The sequence below is a fragment of the Patiria miniata genome, unplaced genomic scaffold, assembly GCF_015706575.1.
Source record: "Patiria miniata isolate m_02_andy unplaced genomic scaffold, ASM1570657v1 HiC_scaffold_2, whole genome shotgun sequence".
Classification (NCBI taxonomy): domain Eukaryota; kingdom Metazoa; phylum Echinodermata; class Asteroidea; order Valvatida; family Asterinidae; genus Patiria; species Patiria miniata.
Window position 1 is genome coordinate 4422221 of NW_024037058.1, and position 20982 is coordinate 4443202.

General features: G+C 40.4%; 1 protein-coding gene across 1 annotated transcript in view; it reads right to left on the bottom strand.

The window, feature by feature from the left end:
• The window catches only part of LOC119726853 (RIMS-binding protein 2-like), a 100869-nt gene that overhangs the window by 71600 nt on the left and 8287 nt on the right, over positions 1-20982 (bottom strand). Inside the window, exons 4-7 of the mRNA XM_038198708.1 lie at positions 12574-12696; positions 5907-6011; positions 2875-3280; positions 2574-2738 (exon numbers count right to left, since the gene is read on the bottom strand). Of these exons, the coding sequence (XP_038054636.1) occupies positions 2574-2738; positions 2875-3280; positions 5907-6011; positions 12574-12696 (799 nt within the window). The remainder of the gene's footprint in view (positions 1-2573; positions 2739-2874; positions 3281-5906; positions 6012-12573; positions 12697-20982) is intronic.

Sequence of the window (20982 nt, forward strand, 5' to 3'; positions counted from 1 at the left end):
GGAATTGTCGCTCAATTCTGAAATTATCTACGCCAATAATTTTACCACTCTCTCTTTCAAAAGTTCCTGTCTTCTGAAATGTACATGCTGCAAGATTGTAATAAATACAGTGTTGAATAGATTAACTGTGACAGGTCAGGCCACATCAACTTGCATTAACAAGACGCTGTTTAACAGAAATGCACTTGAAATCAAACTACACAGTTCTTCTGCAAGCTGTTTTTATGTGCACTATAGCCAGCCATCTACTCTTCAGAGTGTTGCAAAGTCGACATTTTCACCCCAGGCAAAGAGTACAAATGTATTCGGTGAAGCTGCAACCACTTGCACAAAATTTGAACATACATGTAAGCCTTTTCCTCTGGGGTACACTGCTGAACTTTATCTTGAAAGGGGCCTGGCTGTTTAACTGGACACTCTTTCTTTCTTCCCTTCCGGGTGAATAAATTGAATGGGAACCTCACACTATATGGAGAGAGCTATTGAAAGATGTTGTTCTCTCAATCTATTTTAAAAGCATTGATTTCCACCTTATCCTAATTGCCAAAACAGGGTTCTTCCCCTACAGGTTTTCTTTTTAGAACACGAAACTGAGTACCGAAAACTACATTACAGAGCACACATGCATGAGGGGCTAAAATTCAGCTCCGTTTCATTTCCTAAAAAGCCCACTGATATAGCTCGAAGCGGACATCTGTAAGTGGGCTCTTAAATTGAAATCAACATGAACCACTGAGGATTTTTTTTCTCCGCACAATTGAAAACCTCGCGGGGACTGTTTCCTACTCGGGCAAATTTCCTATTTTCGCAAACCCTTGGAGACCCAGCGATAGTTGGCAATAGGGTTTTCTCTTGTTAACCATCAATGAAGTGGATGTCTTTGATTGAGTGCAGTCCCCCAGGGTTTATTCCCCCTTTTTTGTCAACTCTGAAACCCGAAGAAGATGCTCTTTTCACACAATTGGTGTTTAATGTGTCAGGTTTTTGAACATTTCCTTTTCTTAGTTGGCTTGTTTTTTTTTCCTGCTGTGGGAACTTCAGTTAAGTGGCAAAGTGCTCCTGTTGCAAAGTGTCTTTGGCGAAAGGCTGTTAGTTCGAAGAGATGGGAGAGGAGATAAAAAAGCTTGGGGCCTTTTTTGATAAATGGGCAGGAAGAGAAAGAAAGATGTAAATCAGTAAGATATACTTTGGAGATAAAGATAAAAGTAGCAATTAACCCTAACCCCCAGGCCCTTTTGGCTAGGAACCATCCTCAATCCTACAAAATCCTCCAATTGCTACCATGTAAAAATTGGATTCAGCCTCAATCCTCCAAAATCATCCGTTATTTCTTGAATTTGTTCAGTGGAAGGGTGACCATTGCCTCAATCCTTCAAAATCCTCCAACAATCACTGTAATGGGTTGAGGCAGTGCTGATGACATTCAGAAGCAGTGCGGATGATATCAAGCATAATGCAGGGCTCAATTATGAAGGCTGAACATAAACAATGCAGGGTACAGCCTACGAACTTGACACAATGCATCCTCAAAAATCAACCGACACTTTTTTGTCATTCAGCCTCAACCCTCCAAAATCCGACAAAACAACCTGGAGGATTTAGGAGGATTGAGGGCTTAGGTTATTAAAGAAAGGTATTGAAGAACTAGAACATGCCAAAGACTGACATGTTGTCACAGCTAAATGAGACCAGTGTGAACAATTTATGAAATAGAACTTAAATAATCCTACATACATGTAAGGATCCATTTTATACCATTGCCATCATTTGTGCATCTTTACCCAATGTGGAATGATATGCTCAATGTTTTTTTGTGAGTTGTGTAAAAACAAAAATACAAAGTGCAGCAGAAGTCACTTTGTAAAGTGTATAGAAAAGACAACAGACTGAAATGGAAAAATAAGGTCGTAACTCACAAGCAGAACAAAAGGCATCCATTATACAAGCAAACCTAACCACTTAAAACTAGTCTCATAAAAAAAAAAAGAATTTGTACAATTTCACAAGATCTGATCAAAACATTTGGTGCCTTGGTTATTTCTTGCCTTTACAACCAAAGAAAAATATTGGACAATTTCCTGCAAATAAAACAGGTGCAATAATGAAATGAATGGACTCTGTACAGGAACTGCATGTACAAGCAAATGAATACACATGACAGATGGCGCTGTGGCACATCCATGGGGGAAAAGGAAGGCACATTGAACAGCATTGCATACATACTGTATTAGCAATCACTCATTTTTTTTACGAAAGCTGTCGCAGCTATGAGAGAATGAGAGGGCACCCAGTGCTAATTGTGCTCATGTGTCTGTCAAAAAAACATTTATCATTATAACGCTTTGCAGATTATGTACATACAGCCATACACAGAGTCCAAATCTGAGATGTAAGGCGAGTGATGAATATGCATGTCAGTGCTTGTGAATGGGAGTTTAGAAAACTCTCTGGGAATACCTGCATCATGACACCAGGACATGTTATATTATGCAAATAATAATGCAAATAGGTAAGTCATGAATATGCATGTGTAGTGCTTGTCAATCAGATTACAGAAGCTCTGCAAGGACTACCTGCATCATGATACCAGGACGGATCAATGTTTTCAGGTGGGGGTGAAAGGTCAGCACCGGGAGCATGAGAAGAAAGGGGAGGAGCCAGCGACGGCCGAAGGGAATCTTCGTCAGAATGAATGATGTCGTATTCAGACAGGAGGTCACCTGAGGTGTTGGAGAGTTCTGAAGAAGGGGGAAAAGGGGGGAGGGGGCATACAAGGGAGCATAGCATGACAAACAAGCAGACAAAGAATATCTAACTACAGAACTTCAGCAACAGACTTTCAAAATACGTAAATAAACTGCAAAGAACACTCACCTTCCGAAAGGGAATTTCTTATTCTATCTTCAGACGTTAATCTCTGTGGTGCCGACGTTCTCGTGACGACTGCCTCCTCAGCAATTCTCCGCCAATCTTCCTTGTCCTTGTCCCCCATCCCTTTTCTGGATGACGCCACACCTACCCTGCCCGCTACTGGATGAGATATGCCGGCCTCCGGCCTTCCTTTGGTGTTGGCAGGCCCTGCAGCGATGGCGCCGGTACCTGCGGCCGATGACGTCATGGTGAAGAGCTGGCTGCCCGCCTCGTTGCGCAGTGCCAGGAGCTCGTCAGAAAGGCGGCTAAAGTTGCTGCTCTGCTCGTCGCACTTGCGCTCCAGGTCTTTCACCTTGGATGCCAGGCGCGAGACTGAGTCATGGTGGTCCCTCTTGGCTACCTGCTGCTCCTGTCAAAGGTTAACGGATACAATGGAAAAGTCCGTCACAGGTCAAATCTCAAACCATTCACAAGTATAATCACAAGCCAGTCAGAAGTATAATCACAAGCCAGTCAGAAGTATAATCACAAGCCAGTCAGAAGTATAATCACAAGCCAGTCACAAGTATAATCACAAGCCAGTCACAAGTATAATCACAAGCCAGTCACAAGTATAATCACAAGCCAGTTGATCACTAGACAAATCACAAGTCAGCCCCAAGTCAAATCACAAAGTCAGTCACAAGTAACGGGGGACTGCAAAACAACAAAAAAGGAATGTCTTTGTCACTGTAAATTTGAATAGCTTGTGACTTGCGCCTGGATGAACAGTCAAAAACCAATTAATACTGGAACACTTCATGTGGGTTTTGGAATATTTTCAAACTACCTCTTAAAATCAGATAACCAATCTACCATACAAACTTTATTTCATTCAAATTGATGCATTTGAACAAATGCTTTGCTTCATCTGAACTGGATGAGAATCGTCATGGGCCACTTTCGTTGAAAGTGAGACAGCTCAGTAAGAGAAACACACAAAGGATTTATTTCCTTTGTTCAAGAGTAATGTGTGACTTATTCTACCCGCTTTGATCTGTAAACTTGATCAATATATGAGTGGCCCAAGTGGTTTTTTCAAGTCCCGTATTGTGATTGCTGTATCTTTTGAACAAAACATCCTAATGAAACCAACTAAAAAGCATTTTGGAAGACCAATTATTATACTCAGCAATATATTAGACACGATACTACCCCAACTTTTCTGAAAACATGCCCGATTCGACTGTTAGTTTTTTTTTTGTGGGACAACCTGTTTGTGGCTAGCCATCAAGAATTAATAAAGGTCCACTCCTTTTTACAGGTCCATAGCAGTGGCACCCGTGTGAGCAAAATGAAGTTTGTTCTGATGATGAGTGGGGGAGTGTGGCCTAGTGGTTAGGGCTTGTATCTCATGATTAGAGGGTCAGGGGTGCAAATCTAGCTGCCGGCTATATGCTGTGTCCTTGGGCAAGCCACTTCACCCCCACTTGCCTCTCTCCACTAGCATTAGCTGGGGAGTAGTAACCTGAGATGGACTGGCATCCCATCCAGGGGGAAAAGAAAGATTTTCAGTCATTTCAAACCAGAGATAAATGCCAGCCTGACGGGCCACATTGGATCTTGACAGACTTTACTTCACTTTCTGATGAGTCAATATGGCTAACCAGGCTTGGTATTTTACCATATACTCCATCATACAAAATGTGGAAATGAAACTTAACAAACGTTTCCCCCTAGCAAGTGCAGGAACGAGATGGTTGTTCTAAACAGCAGGTCTGAGGATCTCAACAACACAAAATTTGATATACTTCGACCCGTGATGAGGCAAAGGTATCATTTTATTGCCAATAGGTATTTTGATACATGGACTCTTGCCGAACTGTTAGATTCCTATTTCATTTTGAGGAAATAAAAATGGAAACTTGGGCTATGTTTGAATCAACTGGATCCTGAGTGAGGTTTAATTATATCTAGGAGGACCTGCTTTTTATATTTTGTGGCTGAATGTATTTTCTTTTGCTGGGGCAGTAAGTGTTGGTGATGATGACTATAATGGAAAGGAAATAGTGAGTTTGGATGGGGCAGGAAGCCTGGGCTAGAGGGGTGCTGTTTACAGGTTCTTTATGAGAAATTACGGGGATGTGACAATTTGGCAAATTTAAAAGGAGCAAATGGAGAAGTTGGGAATTTTTTGTTTTGATAAGTGAAGAAGTGGTCACTGTTGCTTGTCTATGGTGTTAGAACATCACTCATAAATCAATGTCAACTGGAGAGATATAGCCGCATCTTCTGCTTTTCTTTTGGTTAATCTTGAGCCTGTTCACGAATGACAGCAAGTGTGTCTAATGTTGAGGGAATTTGAAAGATGCAAACGTTTCAGTTTTCTGGAATTCCTTGACCAATGTTGTAGTCTCGTCCATCACAAGTCCTCACAAGACTGTCATAGGTCAATCACAAGCCATCCAGTCCTGAGTCAAGTCCCAAGTTATTCAAACATACTGTGACAAAAGGATCCCTTTGTTATTCTTCATCCATCTGATACACTTCTGATTGAATTTGTTGATGCACTTGAGATTTACTTGTGACCAGACTTTTTAGCAGCTCATAGAGACCCAACCCATGAGTGATTTACATGTAAGTTGAGCTTCTGACATCCGTTCCAGAAAGGCCTCCACAAAAATGTGTTAGGAGCAACTCTCATTGACCCAAGCAGATTTTATGGAGACCGGATGACCAGATGACCGGTGAAAAAAACACCTGTCTACCTTAATTTTAGAATGGATGGTACAGAAATTGCCCCATGGTGAGAACGCTGGCTGCACTCTGTTCCCGACTTTGGTATACCAGTTTCAAACAGGTGCAAGTGTCTCAGAGAGAAAGACAAGATGAGAATCACTTTTCAGATCTGCTGTTTTCCCCTAGCTCACTAAGGTCCAACCCCTGAATGATCGAGTGAACTTTCTGATTGTCTCTAATTTTTGAATGAGCTCACACAAACTCAACCCATGAGTTGAGTTTCTGAGTGATTGTGAGGAAGATGAAGTGGGACCTACCTGCTGGAGTTTCCTAATCTCCTCCTGCTTTTCCCTGAGCTCCCTGATAGCCTGCTCATATTCCCGTTCTAGAGCTCGACGCTTCTCCGCCGCGTCCTGCATCAGCTGTGATAAGAAAAGGGCAAATACTCCTTGAAAATTCTTCCATGTGCACTTTTAAAAAATAAGTTTTTTCTTTCAACCTGGGATGCAATTTTTTTCAGTCCAATACTAAGAGAAACAAATTAAAAAAGGGCTATTTTGCAATAAGAATATCACATGAGTCCAACACTAAACCAATACAAATCAACCACAAATCATCCAGTTCCCAGTAAAGTCACAAGCTTTTCAAACGATTTGTAAGAAAGACATTTCTTTCAATGTTGTCTTTCTCCAGTAAGTTTTACTTGTAACTTGACTGGTGAATCAACTTGTGATCTATTTGTGAAGGACTTGTGACTTAAGTTTTGATAGACTTGACTACAACACTGATTCATTCAAATTCTAAAAGTATTGATTTATTCAAAGTGATTTTTTTTTTTATCAAAGGAGCACAGACAAGATACTTTGGGGAATTCTGTATGCTATTATAAAGCCATTGTGCCATTCATGTCATAGTTCTCAATCATGTACACTTCCAACAAAAATCAATGCCATGCCAAGACAGTAGGCATCAATATTCAATCCCTCGCCACCCGAGAAAACTTTTCCCCTCCATTCCCAGTCCCCTTTAAAAGCAAAAACATTCAATAAAAAAAAAAACCCAAGAAAAGCAAAGGCAAAAAATCCACAGAGCACATCTCAGCAAATGTCACAAATGGCACTGTAAATGTCCTGAAGAGCCCCCAAATGCAGCATCTGAGAGCTTCTTGTCAAAACAATGTGGTGGGGAAAACTACCGTGATGTTCTCGCAGCACATCCGACGTGTCAGGGAATCAATTTTGTCAACAATGATGCCGAAACAAGCGGAAGGGAGAGATGGGGTAGGGAGATGGGGGAATAAGGGGGGGGGGGGGGGGATAAGAGAGGGGGGATGGGGGAGTAGGGAGAGGGGTGTTAATTCCGCAGGTAGGGTAGACTGACTCGAGGGTTAGCAACCTCTTTCTTGAGGCCTTAGAGTTAACGGCAAAGCGTGCCATCAATTCTGTCAGCTTTGTGCATGGGCTTGTGAGTAGTGGTGTACATTTACGGGTAGTACGGCAATCAGGTACACTACTGAAGTAAAATATGGGTACCCGGGTACCCGCTAAACAAACCCAACCCCAAAATTCAAATCCCAAAAGTTGCTGTTCAGATTGTTCATAAAGGTGCGCCTGATATCACTACAACATTGGTGCATCAATGCAGCAAGATACAAGTGTGTATAGTGTTGGCTAAAGGATTTGCAACTTTCAAATGCATGTGACATGTTTTGGTTTTCCATGCAGTCTGGTTTTCATTTTGGAAATTCCCCACAAAATACAATAATGTAGCATTCAAAACCTTTCTGTTTCATTGTCTGAGAAGTCACTACGTTAAAATAAGGTTGCTAGTAATTTGTAAAGTTGGTTACAGGTACTCCATCCCATGGTCTGGAACCGGTTTCTGACAACAGCGGTGGGGTACTCGGGTACCCGGCTCCGATACACACCCCTACTTGTGAGGGCGCTGCCTGGTCAAGGTTTTGGTGCAATGAATATATGCATGAATGACTCGAAAGGATCACTGAGTTTTAAAAGGCACCTCTATCTGCATGGCAGTAATGTACAATGTGCAGAAGACTGAAACAAGGAACTAAACATAACCCTAACCCCCTAGGCTCTTGCAGGTCAAAACTGATGAGTTTTGATTGATGTGGTATGAATGGGTCTATGCATTGTCGGGTGACTGGCCAGTGATAGTAACAAACCTAACAAAATGAAACAATGTGTTGGAAACAATATGTCAAGTTGACCAGCGACAGTGTAAGGGACCAGCCGTGAGCTCACCCACGAAAAAGTGACTGTACATTCCCCCAAAGTCTCATGTACATGTATTTCTTCCCTGAACCTCACAGAATTAAACAAGGACTCCCTGGGCCTTAAAGTCCAACAACATGTTCATAATGTATAGTACTTAACCAGCCAAAACCTACTGTTGGAGTATGATGGGCTTGGGAAAAAAAAAACAGTCTTGATCAGAAGCAGCCAAGCAAATTTCAAGAAATTATCTCCCCCCCCCCCTTCCTACGCTTTGACGATTTGATGAAAGTTGATGAAAGTTAGCATTGATGTGAATTTACCTGCCATGCCCACAGCGTGCAATAACAAGAAGTGATCCAATAAACAAAGAAAAGACTAAAGACATAAAGAGCAATGGTTGCCTTGTGTAACAAACTCAATTCAATTTACGATTCAATAACCACATGTTGTTCAGCCCCTGCAGAACAAGTTCCGCTCAAGCGTACATGTATAACAGCTCTATGACTGTGTATGAGGTGTCTTGCCCTGGTGGAAATTTGGATGCAACATTTCGCCAGACGCCTATTTACCATTAAAGTGATTGTTCTGAGGATGCTTTCTACAGTGTGAGACTGATCAAATTATTTGGCAAACTATATAGATGCTGCAAGCTCGCCCTGGGTTGTCTAGTTGTAACTGTTTGTTTTGGGACAACGGAAACAGGTTATGCAGACAATAGCCCCACGACAAAAATCGATCCCAGCTGTGACATGACATTTGAGAAAGGTTTTCTGGGGGTTACAAGTGGTACTTTTAAGAGAGTTTTGTAACAGTACAGGCAGTAAAAAAAGATTCCCAAACTTTCTTTACTTTCAAAAACTGTTACCATTAAAAATACAATAATGGCTGACATGGAATTCAATATTGGGTTTTTGCCTTTCACCAACATTTGATGCCATAAACACTATACTTTTTGCGAGCTTTTGAGAAAAAAATCACAAACTTACTCGGTTGGGACGTGAACCCATGACCTCCTGCTTACCAGTGTAGCTGTCTTACCGCTCGACCTGAGTTTTTTGTGTGGCAGGCTAGTTCAAATCAAGTGGTGAGATTTCTGCACTAGTAAGGAGGTAGTGGTTTCAAGTCCCGCCTTGGTAAACCTGTGATTTTTTTTCAAATGAGCCTTCCAACAGCACTGAGTGTACAGTGCTTATGAAATTACATCCGCGGGTAAAACCCAATAGTGAATTTACATCCCCCTGGCAGAAATATTACACCATGCAGAATAGTGCTAACATGAACTTCATGTTATAGTATTGTATCGTGGATATTTTTTGCCGCAATTAAAGCACACTCATGAAATATTACGCCCATCCTGCTCAACCCGATCCAGGTCTGCAAATCATACATGCACTCGTTATTCAACAGATTCACAGGATTGTCACATGCTTTTTCCCTGCGGCTCATTTCATCCATAACTTGAAACTGACAAGCTAAAGCCGACTGTATCACATTAAAAACAGTTCCTTAATGACAAACCCCAAATCCACAAAATAAAATGTCTCAAAATTAAACCCTTGGGGATATTTTGAAGCCTCCACGGGGATAGTGTGATGTGCATGGACTATTGGAATGGGGAGTTGAACAGGAAAGAACGGATTTCGTTGTGCATTGGGGACCCAATTAGAATTTGAAATGGCTCCCCCTAAGTGCAGGAAATATCGGCAGGCTGTCCGGAGGTGCTATAAGGTTGCACTCGCGGTGCGAGGCAGTGATCTATAAACGGTCAAAGAGAAGAAAAAGCCAACGAGATGGATTTAATTCAATCAGGGACACAAATGTGACACGTCTGACGGCCAGACAGTATTGGCAGGTTGCTCAGGTTTGAGGGGTTTGTTTTAGGTTTGCAAGGTGGGAGGAAAAGGAACATCTGTACGGGGGTCGAATATTTTTGGCATCTTGCAGAAAGTCCAACTCTTCCGGAAAGATGGTCAGCAAAAGAAACAGTTGAAGGCTGTATCCAGATGTTAATTTGAACGGAAGACTACGTGTATTGGCCCTGTTAATTTTGATCTTGTTCATGTTGTTGAAGGGACTCTTGCTCAAAAAATCGGAGTAATAATTGTGCTATATTTGTGCTCTTTTTGTGCAAAATGTCTAAGCTTGTATATGTTTTTAATGTTTTATTGAATCATTTTTTTCTGGAATCGACTGGGAAATTCGTATTACTTATGTTTTTGCAAAACATCATGTTAATATTGCATTCTTCATCGTCAAATACATGCATGTACGGAACAACACATCAATTTGGGCACACATGTACATGTATGGACTTTAAATTGTTAGAAAAAAACAGAAGCAATGTCATATGATTTGGTCATCATGACATTTGAAGTATGATTTGTCTACAGAACATGCAATGTTACAGCTTGAAAAGACCTGTTGTTCTGTTCATGGATCGACAATATATGTCAAGTTGGAAATGTACAAAACCTACATCCAACCACCAAACCAGCATACCATTACTGCTAGGCAGTTGGTATTTGCTCCATAGCAACAGTTTGCATTCCAACAGCTAGAAATACATGGGGGAGGGCGAAGAAAAATCTAACAGAGAGCCGCTGCTTTCGATCACTCAAGCCAGCTAGCAAACAAATTTACACTGTGATGCGATCAGTTTGTCTTTCAGAGAAAAGATGCGCATGTGCCCCTGGGACATGAGGGGTCGGATTACACATAGTCACAAGACTTTCCAATCGTCTGTGTACGGAGGATGGGTGCGATTCAATTAAATGTGGGTGGACTAAAATTGGGTGTGCGCGCATAGATCTATATGTACAAGAAATTTGATTCCAGGGTTGAGGGTGGGTGACGATAGCTAACTGTGCTGTGGTTTCCATACAGATTGAACACTGAGTGTCCATGCACATGTTCATAATCAAAGATAACATCAACAAAGTACCGGTAGGCTTTTTTTTACAGAAACTATTATATCATGGTTTAAATTTTTATGGGTATACAGGGAGGCAAAAAACAAAGCGGAACGGAATATTTCCGCTACCCTGAGATTCAAACAACCTATACCAATGCATGGGGAATTCTATTAAAAGACGAATGATATCTCCCGATTCGATCCATTAATTTTTGTTCTGGAGCCTTTTCTGCATGTGAAACAAGGTTTTGTCCCGATGAATTACTGAACTGCGTGACTTAATTAGATAGAGGCATTAATTGGCACATAATAATACCCACATGAAAGATGTGTGCTTCACAAAATAGGCTCTGCAGCAAAACCTACAGGACCGAATTGGGAGATCTTGGTATCATATTTCTTCTAAAAAGATTCTCCATCCATTGGTACAGATGGTTTGAGTCTCAAGGTAGTGGAAGTATGCCGTTCCGGTTTTTTTGTGGGCCACCCTGTATAGTCCTATGAACAAAGTGTTTCTGGTGCTGAAATCCCTCATCCCAGCCTCTTAATTTCAACCACTACTGACCAGCTTTGGTCATGGTTTAATGCTTTCAAATCACTAGAACATCTCAAATCAAATTGACATATAGTGGAGCATCAATCAACTGCCGTGACATTTCACACTAGTTACTAAAAATCTGATCATCAATCAAAAGAAAAAGCGACAGGCTTATCCCGTTCCCCCCTCCTTTATTATAAAAAACCAAATGCTGAATCATTATATCAGCTACCTCAAGCGCACACCTTTCATGTTTGGCCGACAGCTTAGTGTACGATTACCTTAGTACGGCAGATAGGTGATTGGATTGTGCCTTTGATGATACAAGCATGGCATTTCGCAAACAGTCAGAGAATGTCTTACGAAAAATATTTGGCTATAGGGCCTTTGCAGATTTGTCCTTTGCAATTTTTTTAGGTACATGTAGAATAACAAGCAATGGCAGCCATTTTGAAAATTTTGAAAATTGCTTGTTATTCTACCTATATTTTTTTCAAAGGACGAATCTGTGATGGTCCTCATAGCCAAATATCTTTCGTAAGACATACTCTGACTGTGTGCAAAATTCCATGCTTGTATCATCAAAGGCACAATTCCCCCAAATATATCCCCTATCTGCCCCACTAAAGTGAGAGGAACTCCCGTTTCACCCACCCCCCTCCATTTTTTTTCTCTTTCTCTTTTATCCAATCGGATCAGTTGGTAATGGCAGGATTTATATGCGACAACTTGAGTGCGATAACATTTGCGGAAGGTTGGGTAACCGTCCCATAGGGGCGAGGCGGGAAAGAGCATTTTGGAATATCAAGTTTAATGCTGCAGAATTTGTGATTTTGTTTTGTTTAGGACATAATGAATATATTTCTTTGTCTTCTCTCTCCAGAGGATTCACACAGGAGTATGCGCTACAAGGCTGGCTTTCCATTTAATGTGACTATAACTGAGCTTCAATGGTCAATAATTTTAGGAGCCAAACATGTTCGATGATAGGATCCTGTATTCTGGGTTATCACAATTTGCACATTTGAAAAGCCTGTCACATGTCTTTAATAACATTGGGGGAGGGTCAGTCTGATGTTAATTAATTATTTAACATAATCTGTATTTATAAGCACCACGCTTTTCGCTGCCACAGAGCTCGTGCGGAAAAACAGTTAATAAGCTTGCTAGGGTGGGACTCAGACCCACAACCTCCTGCTTACTTATGTCTTAACCACTCGACCACAAAGCTTGCTGGGGTTGGCTGCCACTTTGAATCTGATGTAGCAACGGACTACTTCACAAGACATTGGACTTACCAACAAGTCTTTTTCCAGTTTCTCGACTTTTTCGTATAGAATGTCTCGCTCGAGGGCAGTGTTCTCAAAGAGTTGCCGTTGCTCGTTCACCTCCACGCGCAGTTTCTGGCATTCTCTGTTGACCTGCACGTGAAGGAAACCAATTAGGAGTCATTATCACATGGAAGAAAAAAAAGATTAGTCGATGATAGACAGACAGATTCAATATAAGAAACTGCACAGAATAACAACATTAAAGACAACAACGGGGAAGTTTTTGAAACGAGATTATCCTTGGCCAGCTGTTTTGTTGTGATTCCCATGTTTTATATGTTTATGTATCTCTTGGAGTACAATTAAATGAATGTGATGTGCTTTCAAGTTTGCAAAATCAATTCAAACCAAAACAAGGCATTGTTTAACATGTTCAACAGGAATGTACTCAGTCGAGGATGATGTATGGCTGCTAATGTAATGTACATTGTATATTTTAACCCATTAGCCCTAACCCACCTCAATCCTCCAAAATCCTCTTTGCAGTTTTGGAGGATTGAGGATGAATGGAGTTTGAGAAACATGAGGATTTTGGAGGATTGAGGATGAATGGTGGTGAAGCACAAGAGGATTTTGGAGGATTGAGGATAAATGCATTTTTTGAAACAGGACTACCGGTATCTGACGATTTTGAAGGATTGAGGTGCTGGGTATCCTTCATTTGAACATAAGTGCAAAATTATGGAGGATTTTGGAGGACTGAGGATGGTTCCTAGCAAAAAAAGGCTTAGGGAGTTAGGTTTAGTCCTTGTACCATCCTGCCTGTTACTCCTTGGGCCTATACCGCCCCAAACCGCCTCAGTACTGCATGGTTATATGGATTCATCATAAGTTTGGTACAAAGAACCAGTAATACAAATGCTTATTGGTTTTATAGTATGGGAGCAAAAAGAAAAAGACTGTGACATGATTGAACTTCTGACAAATTCTGTAAAATGTCCAAATCAATTTCTTTATCATATTTATCCTCAGTTTCCTGACAGTAATTTGCTAAAGATCAACTGCTCAGAGAAAAAATCCGAAGTGATGCATTAAAATAAAATACATGTACATGTACATGTACAACCATTATTTCAGGTACATGTAAGTACATTGTAACAACACCCTGTTGATTTGGCAATGTTAGAGCTGAGGCCTGCATTTGCAAATATTGCATCTATCATGTCTGTATCTCTAGAAGCAATGCACAATTCAGAAAGACGGAACGCGGCAAAAAATGATCTCTGTATAATTATATTAAATCCGTGGCCTGAGGCCATGAGGCATGCCTTCATACTACGTGCATTTCTGGGGATATATACGCGAGGATTTGCGAGCTGTTGAATCGGGCGATAATAAAGTGCATGGGTTATGTGTTGACCTTTTCAATTGCACGTGTTAACCCACACCTGCAGAAATTAATTTTTTAACATATGAAATAGAAAAATAGCGTGTTTTCGAGGCAGTATTGTTTCATTTTGTTCTAAAGAAACTTTTAATCTTCTAAAGAATCTTCTAATCATGCATGAACTGAACTACATTAGGAAACAACTGACAGAGAAATATAGGAATGGAATTACTTGAACATACTGCATTCAAATAATATAATAATAATAAACGACTGCTGTTCAAATATGGAAAATATTAACTAGATTTAGACATTTTATTATGAAATTGTAATGTTCTTAATTACATGTATGTCTGAATCTTGACAAAACTAAGAATATTGAGTAGTGTTTTGTCAAAATATACTTTTGTTACAAGTTTGTGTGTGTGTGCAAAAACACACAAACAAAATAAGCACAACAAAATCCATGATGTAAGTGCAAACATAATGTAAATGTACGTTTAAGTCTTTAAAAGTAGTGATTAACTTGAGACTGAAAAATAAAACAAAAAAATTCATGACTTCTTCTTCTTCTGCCAAAAAAGCCCATCCATCCTTCTATTTGTGATCTTCTGCACACCCTCCAAGTCATCATCACACTCACATTTTATGACAAGCTCCCAACCTATCCTCAAGTAATATGAACAAAAAATCCCCGCTCTTGATCAGAAAGCTGAGGAAGACTAATTGTGACACCAGCTAGGACCATCAATCATGGGTTCATATTAAGCTGTCATGAGGTCTAGACGCCGAGTCGCACCCTGTGTGGCATCAAAATCAACAGTTTGTGGATCTTTCAGTTTCACAGTCATGCTCTCATGTTTGCTGGTGGAGGGTTAAAGTCAACATGTAAATTTTGCTCCTTGTCGTTGGTTGACAAGAATCATTTATCAAAATTCATGACTTGTGAATAATGTATCGGTCTTAAATTTACCTAAGACACAGACATGACTTTTGATGAACAATAATTTGGACCTGAACATAGTCTGAAATTTCCCAGATTTGGACTTGACCAGTTATTTTCAGTTCTTAAAATATTGGTGACTTGTGGTTAAAATGTTGGCGACATGGCGAGAAATTACTCAGGGGCGGTACCAAACAGCCTGAGACTGATGCTTTAGGCCACATCCTCTGGCAGGAGCTTCTACATGTCACTTGGTGGTCGGTCGGTCGGATGGTCGGTCTGTCAGTCTGTTCCCGAAAATCGACCAAAATAAGCCCAATAAGTTTCCCACAAAATATAACTACCAAATTTCAATTTTCAAAAAAAAAAGCAAACAAAGCAAACAAAGTAATTAAATACTTAACTTGTTTAAATCTAAAAAGTTCAGATTGTAGAAATGTATATGTAATTTTGGAGCTGTAGCAATATGTAAACTTACAATAACAACATTGGATTCACATTTTTCTTTACACCCGAAATGGTGTGGTTACAGCGTGCTCATTCACTCAGACTATTGCCTGTGGCATTATTCAAACATGCTGGAGGCAAAAGAGGAAGCTAAAGTACATGTGTTGTAAAGCAGGGTTTGTTTTCAGTTGAACAGTACGTGCCTGGTGACAGAAATTAAACACTGTCTATTTTCTCCCGTCCACGTACATTCTAAATGTAACCGATAATTGGTAAATGTGCTGGTACTCCTTAATTCCTTTTTACGCATTAACCCTTAGAGAACACGCAAGATCGAAACGATAGCAAGCTGTCGATCGTAGCCGGACTCATCAATCCAAACGACATTACACCGTACATGCGCAACCCACCGGACTGTTCATAACTTGCCCTTTGAGGATTCCTGCGACTCAGGTGTGCATATAGCGTAAGGCCGCTGCCAGATAGTGGGAATGGTGTGAAGTCCATGTGTCAAACGAGTGATTCCGGCTGATGACAATCATGAAAATGTGTCGGTGTAACGCCATTAGGCTACAGGTTGGCAATCAGATAACCACAGTGAAGGGGAAGAAAAAAACGAAGGCTGGATGATGATCAAGTACATGCTATTAGTAATAGCCAGTGTTGTGCAATGACATGGCTGGACATGACTTTGTGCACAAAATTATTTGATGGCTTTGCTAGAATTAGCACTGGCGTTGCAGGTTGATCACCAGAGCCCAATTTTATGGTTCTGCTAACCACATAATTCCACGCTTTAATTACAATCACCGTTTTATGCTAACAGCGCTAGCAGAAAACTTCTGTGGTAACCCTATAAGCACAGAATGCTTAGTTACGGGATGTACGCATGCGCGCAGAAGCCAAAATTCCTTGTTAAGTCGTGAAATGCGCTTACCATAAGCACATACTTTTCTGCTACAGCAAGCAGGGATTTTTTTTGCTAATGGTAAGCAGATACTAGAGCCATGAAATTGGGCCCATATCTCTGTTAAAATGACTTACAAAACAGTTTAAAAGGGCTGGAAAATGATAAGGTAGTTAAAAAATACTTGGAAAATGTAAATGAATGTATGTGTGTGCCCTGGGCCCAATTTCATAGAGCTGCTTAAGCACAAAATTTGCTTAAGTACAAAAAACCAATGCTTAGCAAAATTAGGTTACCGGCCTAAACTCCATGTGATGTACATTGCTTGTGACTGGTATTTAGCTGTTGTTTACTTAGCATAACAATCGCATGGAGTTTTGGCCGGTAACATAAAAGCAAGACAGTTTTGTGCTTAAGCCAATTTTGTGCTGTCACCAAGTTTTCTATTGAGTAGGGAAGTTAGGACCAAGTTATTGGGACTTTCTGCTGTCCCCATAGTGTTTTCGGTCCTCATAATTTTTTTTTTAACGTGATGTGGTTAAACAGATATCTGGGGCACCATCAATGGATGCAAGCAATGGGCTGTTCTACATGTAAAACTCCCACTGAAAAATTCCAAACTCAAAGATCAAGTGTGTTGATAAACTTTGCAGTTGCAACTGCTTGATTTGGGATGAGGGAACTTGGCATTACTGGTTTCTCAAGTACATATACAGTCGACTCTTGTTAGTACAAACTCTGTTAATACAAAATTCTGGTTACAACAAACATAAAGCCTTGGTCCCCACTGGGCATTTATGTGCACAATGAATGGGACTGATGTTCCTCTTAATACAAAATTCTGATATAACAAACAATTTGGCTAGGTCCGAATGAGTTTGTTATAACGAGAGTCAACTGTATAATGTGTAGACACAATGGGTACTTGGGGGAAAATCCTTGATTCATGGAATACAAAATATTGTATATTGTTGTCAAGCCAACATTTTATCCCCAATCCTGCAAACATGAGCCCTCCTATGCAAACAAACATTCTGTGCAAGTTCTCCTTTCAGTCAAAATCAAACAAGTGACTGTTTTCAACAGTTAAGAATTCCCAGCCTACCGGTACATAAAGCAAGATTGACTGGCTGGGACTGTTTAAGTAACATGATACAGCTATGCTTTGACTGGCTGGGTGAGTGATAAAACAGCTGTGACCACAACTTTCCAGCTTTGTCTATTGACCCAGTTTGACTAGTCACAGTGCTTGCTTGCCATGTGATCTGACTGCTGGTGACTAGCCTTTGTTACAAGTATAGCAGGGGAAGTGGAAGTGAATTTTGACTGTTTGTGACTGTTTAAATATCAGGAGGGTAAGTACACATAACTTGTTGTAAGAAAAATGAAGCAAAGTTCACACTAGTAATACAAATTAAAACTTACTTCCTTACAAAAAATCAAATTCAGCAAATGCTGCATGGCTAGGACAATTTTCATCCAGTATGAAGACATGCTCTTCTCCTCTGAGAATAATAATTAAATGTTGCACTACACATGGACAGTACTACAATGACTCACATCCATGAACAGTACAAGCACATGTCTGTTCTTCGCTTTATCAGTCATATGCCAGCACAGCTACGTTTTTTGCTGGCACCTTCAAATCTGAATGTTCTTTTGTGTTGCAAAACGACATAGCAAGATTGACTGTCTAAGCCATGCACACATGCCATCTAAACAAAGGCACAACATGTCAACCTTAGTTGAAAAAATATATTTCAAGCTGCCATCATTTGATTTTCATTCCCAAGGTCAGAAATTTGGACGGGTTAAAAAAAGGAAATTAGTATCTTTGTTGTGAAGTGAAATAACCTCTAGCAATAAAAAAGAAGTCATCACATGGGTTTATCTATTAAGGGAGCGAATTATACATGTACGTGTGTGTTTGTTTGCGCTATGGCACTATGATCAATGACTTTTTTCGCCTAAGGAAATTACGCATGTGTCATGGAAGCAGATGACGGAATTTCATTTGTTATTCACTAATTCGATTGCAATACTCGCCTGTCAATTGCCCAAGGTTACAGGGAGAATAACTTGATGCTAAGTTTTGATAATCAAATTTGTGGAAGGCAAAGTTTATTAGGTTTCAGAGCAGTTGCAATGACGATGTGGCACTAAATACCGTCACTTACATGGATAGCTTCTACAGCAAAAATCAGGTATCTGACAAGGTTAAAATTTTCTCACTGACAAAATTCACATGGGTCACAATATACCACAGTATACACGGGTCACTCTATAATAAGACAGTTCGGTATTTCAACTGTGCATGTGCAAAATGATCAAGGGCGGATCCAGGGAGGGCCAAAGGGGGCCATGGCCCCCCCCCCCCCCCCCCCCAAAACGAAACCAATTTTTTTATTTTTTATGTGACATCGCAATAAAGGCAGGCAATGAGTACACCACCATCTTTTCCTCAAAAAAAACATTGGTTAAAGTGGTCAGAAATTGCCTCAGATCGCACCACAGAGCATCTAGAATCCAAAAAAATTTCGGGGCCCTTAAGCGGGCCCCGAACCCCACGCCGTAATATTTTTGACCCACTTTTTTGGGGGACCAAAATATTTTTGGCCCCCCACCCCCAAATGTACATGTGTGTGCAAGCAAAGGCAATGTCTGTAGTGGTTAATTAGGGGCACGCTTTCCAAGTTTGACTCGCAGCAAGCATGTCTGACAGCGACTGACTGCAATCTACCCTCGGCCTTTCAGTGTTCACGACCCATCAAAGGTCTGCTTCCCTTGTTTCGCACGCTCATCAATAATTCCCACAGTGGACCGCATACTTAGCGAGATTTTATTACAAAAAAAAGGGGGGGGGTTGGAATTATCTCCAACATTTTCACCACACATCTTGTTAAGAAAGGCAACCCAGGTTTCCACTGCGACTCATCAAGAGCACGTTCCAGTGATTTATCGGCTAAAGCTTTTACACGAAACAGAAAATGTGCACGGTCTACTTCTCACACTCTGTAGAATAAAGCAGGGTGAATTGTAATCTGTCGGCACACATTTCAGAAATCTTTTTGATGTGTGCTGGCGCATGCCCGGCTTAAGAGCTCCACGATCCTGAGGTCTAATGTATTCAGCAATTAAAACCAGCGATTACGATCTTTTGCAGGAAGCTTTTTTATTTCGTTTTCAACAGCAAAGGAATTCACGTATGGAATCGGCTTTATAATAGCGCAGTTCATGAAAAAGAGAGGCGAATCTTTTGCGGCTATGCGGCATGTTTAATGCATGGCCAAGCGGTATGTCTCTTGAGTAGCGAAACGAGGGGATGATAGACCAAGTGAAACCAATGACTGGAAACCCATCACGTGTTATTAAATTTGATAATAATCTGTCAGTGATGATTTGATCAAATATCTGTGATTTATGGCTGGTGGGCTTTTAGACGTGCATCCGCATTGGCGGTGCACTATGAAGGATCGCAAAATACGTGGTGATTTATTACATTATTCTGTCAATTATTTCTAGTACTTATCGTTTATTCATGTTGTTATTGAAGTGCTCCTTCAACTGAAACCAAGGTTTTCTCGAAAGTGTTTGAGGTATTGTGGCCTAGAAAGCATTTAAACAAAACTCATGTAAGTAGAGAACATAATGAAGCAATATTCTCTGATAGAGATTGGTAAAACATTTTGGAAAGCAAAAAGCATGTGGGGAAACCCCATCCACAATTGGGTGAGACATAAATCCAGGTCATAAATCTAGATGGATATGAAGGCCAGGAAAGCACCAATGTGCCATTTTAAAGGGAATGTACATCATTGGCTTTTGCTGTAATTTTCAGATATGAACTATTTGAGGGGTTGGTATAATAATAATATCAAATATTGTTACACCGACATGTTTGAAGTTGTGTGTTCGAAAATGCTGGAAAAACCAAGAAAAACAAAAAAAGTTCAAGTAGTCTGGTTCCCTGACTCCACTAAAGATAAAATGGATCAATATATAGGTGCCAGAAAAATGCAAGGTAAGGGAACCAGTCTAGCTGTTCTGCACCCGTTCATGAACATGTAACCAATAGCAAACAAAATTTGGACTAAATAAATTGGTAAATTTGGAGCAGTAGTTGAAAATAGTTGGGTTTTTCCAACAGTGGTCGGCCGACCACCGTTGGAAATTTATACAAAAATACCACTTTTCTTGAATATGACTTCACACCTGGTGCCATCCTTTTACAGGATGCTTTAGACTGTCATTTACCAACATCCTATTAAGGTATTTCATAAAAATTTGGAAGTTTTGTTTTGCGATGTTTGCAAATGTTGTATATTCCCTTTAAGCCAGTAAGGACAAACGAATTCAACATACATTATCAAAAGTATTCATCCATTTTCACCAGCTCAGCCCAATTTCATGGCTCTGCTTACCAAAGAATTACGCGCTTACGATCACCATTCTGTGCACATTGGCGCTTTCCTGGCCTTCATATCCACCTAGAGTTATGACCTGGATTTATGTCTCACCCAATTGTGGATGGGGTTTCCCCACATGCTGTTTGCTTTCCAAAATGCTAACAGTGCTAGAAGACAAATTCTATGCTAACCACTTCAGCACAGTTATGATATACATATGCGCAGACTAAAATTCCTGCTAACCTGTGAAATATGCTAATTGTAAGCACATAATTTTCAGCTACAGTAAGTAGGGATTTTTTGCTAATGGTAAGCAGAGCCAAGAAATTGGGCCCCAGCCTCACCA